This window comes from Myotis lucifugus, unplaced genomic scaffold (genome assembly GCF_000147115.1).
Source record: "Myotis lucifugus unplaced genomic scaffold, Myoluc2.0 scaffold_373, whole genome shotgun sequence".
NCBI lineage: Eukaryota > Metazoa > Chordata > Mammalia > Chiroptera > Vespertilionidae > Myotis > Myotis lucifugus.
This window is the reverse complement of record NW_005871421.1, coordinates 937,314-944,850: the sequence shown is the minus strand read 5'-3', so window position 1 is coordinate 944,850 and position 7,537 is coordinate 937,314. Positions and strand designations below refer to the sequence as shown.

The 7,537-nt window shown below is 40.8% G+C and overlaps 1 protein-coding gene across 1 annotated transcript in view; it reads right to left on the bottom strand.

Annotated features, from left to right (window-relative positions):
* The window catches only part of CUNH11orf80 (chromosome unknown C11orf80 homolog), a 53,311-nt gene that overhangs the window by 11,613 nt on the left and 34,161 nt on the right, over window positions 1-7,537 (bottom strand). Inside the window, exons 9-12 of the mRNA XM_023765083.1 lie at window positions 7,166-7,316; window positions 5,226-5,372; window positions 1,135-1,256; window positions 269-379 (exon numbers count right to left, since the gene is read on the bottom strand). Coding sequence (XP_023620851.1) covers window positions 269-379; window positions 1,135-1,256; window positions 5,226-5,372; window positions 7,166-7,316 — 531 coding nt within the window. The remainder of the gene's footprint in view (window positions 1-268; window positions 380-1,134; window positions 1,257-5,225; window positions 5,373-7,165; window positions 7,317-7,537) is intronic.

Genomic DNA, 7,537 nt, shown 5'->3' with positions numbered 1-7,537 from the left:
TAAGTTGCAGTTTCTATCCCCGGTCAGGGCGGGTACAGGAGCAATCAACTGATGATGTTTCTCTCTCACATTGAGATCCTCTATCTCTCTCTCTCTCTCTCTCTCTCTCTCTCTCTCTCTCTCAGCACTTACCATAGGCCTGGTACTACATAGGATCACAATAGGATCTAATTCAATAACATTCCTAAAAGCACTGTACATATTACTAAGACAGGCGTAATGTCATCAAATCCCTGGCACTTTAAAGCATCCCCAGTCTCCTACTAACTTGAAGAGCCTGAAGGCAGATCTTTCGGAAGCTGCAGCTGGTGCTGCCAGTCACAATACTCATGATGGAATTCACAGCCACAGAGAGTGAGGTCTGGAGTTTCTGATGAACCTAGGAAACATAACAAGTAAGGGGAGACCACAATCTGCTGGTTCAGAGAATCCCAAAAGGACCAAAGATTTCAGCCAGAGCGAGATTTCACAATTCTTCCCCCTCCATCAACAATAGTTACTGAAACCATGACATGTAAAGGACACTTAGGATTGAAATAAGTAAAAAATGTTTTCTCATTTCACAGGGATGATTCATTGACACACACACATTCAGAAAAGACAAGCAATAAGACACTGGGTCATTAAATAGATACGCTTCCAATTTAAAAACAAAAAGCATTAAGCTTTGGTTTCTTAGTGTGGTTGTTTTGGCCATATAAAAGAAGAAATATGTTACCAAAAGTACACAGGATGAAGAAATTCAGAAAGTAAGGTAAGAGAAAGTGGTGTTATAAGGGCTAGGAAATGGGGGCAGATGTAAGATCCATGGAGCAGTAGCTCCAGAAGGATGTGTGGGGAAGGGAGATGTGGGTAAGGCAGGGGTGCATTATGAGTCACTTTCTCTATTATTTCACCCCTATTTAGTAAAACTTACCTACTGGGGGTAAAGCTAAGCAAGCTAGTTACAGTGACCCATGTAAGTTCAAGCTTGAGTTCCTAGGCTAGATGCAGTGTACACGATCAGCTCAGGGGACAAAAGAGGAGAGGAAGAGGCATTAGGAAGGACAGGGTCTCAGGTCCTATCTACCATATATTCTAGCTATCATTTTCATGGAGAGAGTAGGAGAAAGAAAACTGTGAATTTCTCATTACCTTGGCAGCCTGGTGATGCTGCTCCAAGGCCTGGTCCACGGCAAACTGGATGGAATCTTGCACCGCGCTGTGGCTCTCTTGGAGGATGGTACTGAGATGAGCTGTGAGCAAAGTGTGAATTCCTAAAGGAAGGAAGAATGTTCGTAGCCCTGAGTGAGCATGACCACTTCAAAGCTGTTGCTCATGTGCTGGTTCACTTCTACCCACAAATAATTACTTTCTTAGACTACATACCCCAACAAGGTACAAACTCACCCAATTCCCACTTACAAATGAAAGACAGCTCAGGAAAACTAAAGTGAACAATGACATTTGGGGGTGAGGGGCGTGCCCTGACAGGGAACCCAATCAGCAACTTTTCAGAGCACAGGATGATGCCCAGCTAACTGAGCTACACCGGCCAGGGCTCACATTATTTTTGAAGAAACCAGTGTGGGGTCCTGTTTAAGTCCTATCAGAAACATCAATATATACCACATACTATAAACAACGATACTAGTGACTCCGAAAGAGAGAGAACGCCTCCTGTAGTGTCTAACCCTACTGCACTCCTCTCTGAGCAGCACCGTCATGGTGAGCCAATTATTGCCAGTGTGTCACCAATCCTTTCAGATGTGCTGTGGTACAGAAAAAGTTAAAACTCACAACACTACTCTAAAAACTGCCGGTAAAAGGTCTTTTTAAATGGGAGACTATCTCTGATAAAGTAATCATAGGTACCACTGCTCAGCATCATTCAGAAAAGCTAAAATGTGAGAGAGTTGGGCGAAATATGTCATCAAACAATAGGCTAGCACTGATGATCCTGATGAAACAAAGGAAGACAAATTCCCCCTATAGGACACATGGAGAAAATGCTTCTTAATTAATCTTCCCTTTTTCAGTGTTTTTGTACTCTCCACTGGGTAGTCTGTTCAAATATTCAATAGTGAAACAGCTCATGGCTGGTTGGCTTTCTCAGGGTTGCATTAAGAATGCAAGGCAGCAGAACATTTTCTACCATGAGGCCATGTTGCTTTACTGAAAGGAAAAGTAATATGTGGTTTGCTCAAAAGGGGCCTGGAACTGGAATCAGGGGAACACAGATTCTAGGGTCATTTCCACTACCAACTAGTAGTGACAAATCACTTCACTTTTCTCACTTAAATACAGAAAATGGCTTTCTATCACCTGTTCTCACAGGTATTTTGTGCAGATAAACTGGGATAACGTAAATGAAATGTTTTAAAATGTACATTGTAATATTCAAAGGAAAAATACTGCTATTGCTATGATGATGTCATTTGAATTACTATTTTCTACAGTTTGATTCTAAGAATAGCCTCAAGAAATCAGCTAGAAACCTTTTAAAAGCAGATATTTAATTAAAAAGCTACAAGTTTCTTCCTAAAACTGTAGATACTAACAGATGCCTTTAACGTTGTGGCAAAATAACAAGTTAATCATAGAAAAGTTACCATGACAAGGTGGGCAGAAGGCCAATTAAGTGGTTTTTTAAGACACTGGAAGCAGACTGTAGTTCTACACAATCTGTTTCCTAAAAGGAGCTCTAGAGAAAGCTTTCAAGGGTATACGAAAAAAAAGGGGGGGGGGAAGAAAAATTATTATATCTATATCCATATATCTATACCTACTTACCCTCATAGTACATCTTCTTCAAAGGCTAGTCCTAAACTACCAGATGTGTAAGGAAATTTTAAAAGATACTCTTTTTATTAATGCAGCAATTCATTTTCATTTAATCCAGTACTGAATACAACTACCTGAGATGCTGCAGGCCTTTAAAGTCAAGCTAAACAGAGGTGTTTAAACGGTCACAGTACTACAAGATTGATAGGTGACACTGGCTTCTGAGGAATATGAGTTCATAGATATGTTCAATAGAGTCAGAGCATGGTATCAGATTTTATTTTATGTCGTCCTAAAGAAGATTGAATATGGTGTTCCTGTTAGCAGATCTAAATAAAAAAGCCAAAATATCACAGATTTTTGTTGTTGTTGTTAATATTCACCCAAGGATATTTTTCCCATTAATTTTTAGAGAGTGGAAGGGAGGGAGGAAAGGAGAGAGGAAGAGGGAAAGGAGAGGGAGAGGGAGAGAGAGAGGGAGAGGAGAGGAGAGTGAGAGGGGAGAGGGGAGAGAGGAGGAGGGAGGAGGAGGAGGAGGGAGGAGGAGGGAGAGAACAGAAGAAGACAATAGGAAAGAGAGGAGACTGATTGATGGTGCTCTTGGCTTGCCCAATCAGGGCAGGGATTGAGATTGCAATAGAGGTACGTGCTCTTGACCCGATGCAGGCCAATACTCTAACCACTCAGAAAACCAGCTAGGGCCAAAATATCACAGATTTTGTCTTAAGAGGGTCTTTAGACTTGAAAGGGCCTTTGATATCACCTAGGCTAACAATCTTATGTTAAATAAAGGGTGGGGCAAATGTAGGATTACAGCTGTTCTTATGGAAAATAATATAATAATTAATAATACAAGAATAAACTGTGTTTCATATACTCTGAACTATAAACCTACTTTTGCCCTACCCTGTTTATGAAAAGGAGAATCAAGTGATTTATGTAACTTGCTTCCCCAAAATAATTGAGGAATTTCATTGCAGGACCAAAATTAAACTCAGGTCTCTTGATTGTACCCTGAAATCCTTTCCACAAAACTAAACTGCTCCTCTTATCAGCCTCTACCATGTGAGCACAGCCAGATAACAACCCTAGGCTTCTTCACCTTTGACTTCCCTGCTAGAAGCCTCTTTAGTTTAGGTCTCTTCTATGTTCCCATTCCAGGGCCTTGATGAATGGAATAGTGGGGCACCAAAGAACACCAGCTCCTCAAATAAAGAATTGCAAATCAGAGCCCAGGGAAGCAGTGCTTGTCTTCTAAAGAATATACACATGATGGGGAAAGAGAGGAGTGGCATGGGTGGTAGGCAGCAGGAAGAATCCCACAGCTGACAATGGTTTGTTCATTACATAGCTGGTACCAGGCAACATGAGCTCTGCTGATCTGGGGTTGTTGGCTGTCTCATTTCTCCTATGACTCAGTGGGAGAAGGGCCACATCAATGCCCAAAGAACAGAATCCCAGGCAAAAGCATCAGCCCACAGAGAAAGAACAGAGAGACATACCAGGAACACAAAAGAAAGGTTATCAACCTTCCCCCAGAAGCTTATAAGCTCTACTTTTTGCTACTTCCTTCACAGTTCAGAAGGCACTGAGAAACACACTTACCTTCCAGGGGCTATTGGATTAAAATGTGTAAGCCAACTCCCACTCATACTCATTGTTTTCAAACTTTACTATGTTTAAGAATCACCTGAGAATCTTGTTAAAAATGCAAATTCTTGAATTGTACTAGATTTTTACATTATAGCAAAATAATGAGTTAATCCTTGGTATAGGAAGCTGACATTTTCAAATATTCCAGGTGAATCTGGAATCATGTTTTTCATTGACCACAAAACAGTGAAATCACTGCTTAACCTCTAACAGAGAGAACCTTTCTGAAGACAGGTTATCACCCATCTATGAGATAAGCACCCAAGGCTCCCCCTTGTACGCCTAAAGAAGGACAATTTCTCCCTTTTCAGAGGTATATGTGGCAATCAGAAAGACAGAAACATCAATGTTGAGAGGGAATCATTGATCGGCTGCCTCCTGCATGCCCCTAACTGGGAATTAAGCCCGCAACTTGGGCATGTGCCCTGACCAAGAATTGAACCTGGACCTCCTGGTTCATGGGTTGATGCTCAACCACTGAGCCACATTGGCTGGGGTAAAGTCTCCTTTTCTTTTTTCTTTTTTTTAAAATATATTTTATTGATTTTTTACAGAGAGGAAAGGAGAGAGATAGAGTTAGAAACATCGATGAGAGAGAAACATCGATCAGCTGCCTCCTGCACACCCCCCACTGGGGATGTGCCCGCAACCCAGGTACATGCCCTTGACCGGAATTGAACCCGGGACCCTTCAGTCTGCAGGCCGACGCTCTATCCACTGAGCCAAACCGGTTTCGGCAAGTCTCCTTTTCTTTATTCTCTTAAAATGTAAGCACACCCATGCTGGCAGCCCAATTCTCTTATACCTACCCCAGAGTTCCATTTGCTGGACTGGACACTGACTGTGGAAATCCACAAAGAGAATGAGCAGCAGAGTTTGCCCCTGAAGGTCCATATTTTGAGACTGATCCCCCTCGCTGGATTCCACCTGATAACTCACATCTGGAAGCACCATATCTAGAGAACAAGGTATTGCACAGTATTCTAAGATAAATAAAGCCCTCAAAATGCTAACTGAATAAAGAACCTATACCTCAAAAAGAGAAAAATCTGAGATAAATCTAAATTTGAACACTGCCTTCTCCTCCTGAATTTATTTCTCTATCCACAGGATGGAAGCAAATAAAGTGATTCTCAGGAAGAACATCAAAACAACTAGGTGTGCAAGATGCAAACCAAACAGCACTCCTTAGCACTTGCTGAGAAGCATTAAATAATAAATTCATGCATCCCTTATACAACTTTCTAAGGTAGGTATCACTAGTAAGCGGCAGAGGTGAGAGTCAAGCCTGAGTAATGATAACAGCTAACTTGTATGGAATGCTTACTATATGCCATGTACAATATTAAATTCTTTACATGTACTATCTCAACATTTAGACTTCACAACACTATGGCATAGGACCTATTCTTATGCCTTTTTACAGATAAGAGGAGAGGCATAGAGAGGTTAAATATGTTGCCCAACATGAGAGAGTAAGTGGTAGAACTGTTTTAAACTGACTCCAAAATCTGTGCTTATAATCAGAATACTATGTGGATTCCCAAGTAATCTGATGCCCTGTGGTCACTTTCTAGCACCTTTATCCTTTAGAATACAATCAGGATAACCCTTAATTCCACCCAGATCCATATAGGAAAGTACCTCCATGGGATCCTGGTCTGTCCTTCAGAGTAAAAGGGGGGGGGGGTGAGACAAGGGCATTTTCTACATTATTCATCTCCAAAATTAAATGAGAAAGTTTAGGCATCACAAATTGACAAAAAATAAAGGAAATCAATAAAACATGAAAATAAAAATGAAAGAGAAAAGAAGATATGGAGAGCCCTAGAGATTTTTAAATCCTAATAACATGACATCCTGTTAAGACCAAACATTGCTTCTTCACAAAACCTCTTACCTCCAGAGACCCTGTCTAAGGACACCCTCCTTTCAATCCAACCTCTGGAATAACTACTACTTAAGAAAAAAGAGCCTTACCCCAAGGCTTACTTCCTTGATGAAGATTCCATCATTCCCCTGAGACACTGCCCATCCCAGGAGGCTTCAACCTTCTCATGCCAGTCACAATACCTCTTCCCTAATGGTCGTCTTCCTCAGGATACAATTGACCAGATTACCTTCCAAATGTCAAAGGATTCTAGCTAACAACAGTCAAGCTCAAGACTGTAAACTTCCTAGACATCAACTCATGGTTGTATATACCCATTTCCCAGTTTTATTTGTTAGTCTAGGTTTTAAGCATCCAACTTTCAACATGATTCACCCAAAACTAGTATTGGTTAGGCTCTACGTGAATATTACCGCCAGGTTCCTAGCTTTATTACTATAAGGTTTATACTCCTGCCTTGTATTTATGTGGTGTTTTAATTTTTTTCTAAGTAATTATATGTGGGTTTTCTCATCTCATTAGGAAACATTTCTCTTCCACAAAGATGCAATTGCTCCCTTACTTTTATAAAACCCCAGAACTGACGGATTAAGGTACAACAGAAACCCTCTGAACAAGTCCCTAGAGGATGAAGGCCACTGGCTACTCCGGGAATAGAGGAGGCAAAGAGGAAGTGAGAGAAGAACCAGCATCAATATGGAATGCAAAAACGGCTCAACTCTGATGGGGGCTTTGCCTCTTGACACCATTTGCCTCACTGCAAGTGGTCTCTCAAACTTACACCTGGTATTTGTTTCCTTGCATTTCTCTGATATTCTCCAGTTTTCTTGATTCCTGTGCAAAGAGAGGGAGATATACCTCTATCCAAATTGAGATCCAAACTGGGCACCACACACAAGTGGTACTTCTTCCAGTCAATGAAATAAGAGGTATCTTTGAAGACAGTAGTAATTGATTGTTCCTGGCTTGGCAATATCAGAGGCAGACCCGAAGGTCCATATAGAAATATGTATAGGTGCTAAAGAAAACTTCCAAATTTTAGTTTTTATGTGTATTCATTTGCATAAAACAAACATGTAACATTAACCTGGTTCACATTCCCAGAAATAAAGTAGTGTGCTAGGCAATTACATATTAAGCCTTTTATACATTGAAGATAAGTGTCAGGTATCAGAGATATTAGATAGATCCACTAGAATCCTCAGAAATTTATTCTGGGTTTAATGAGTA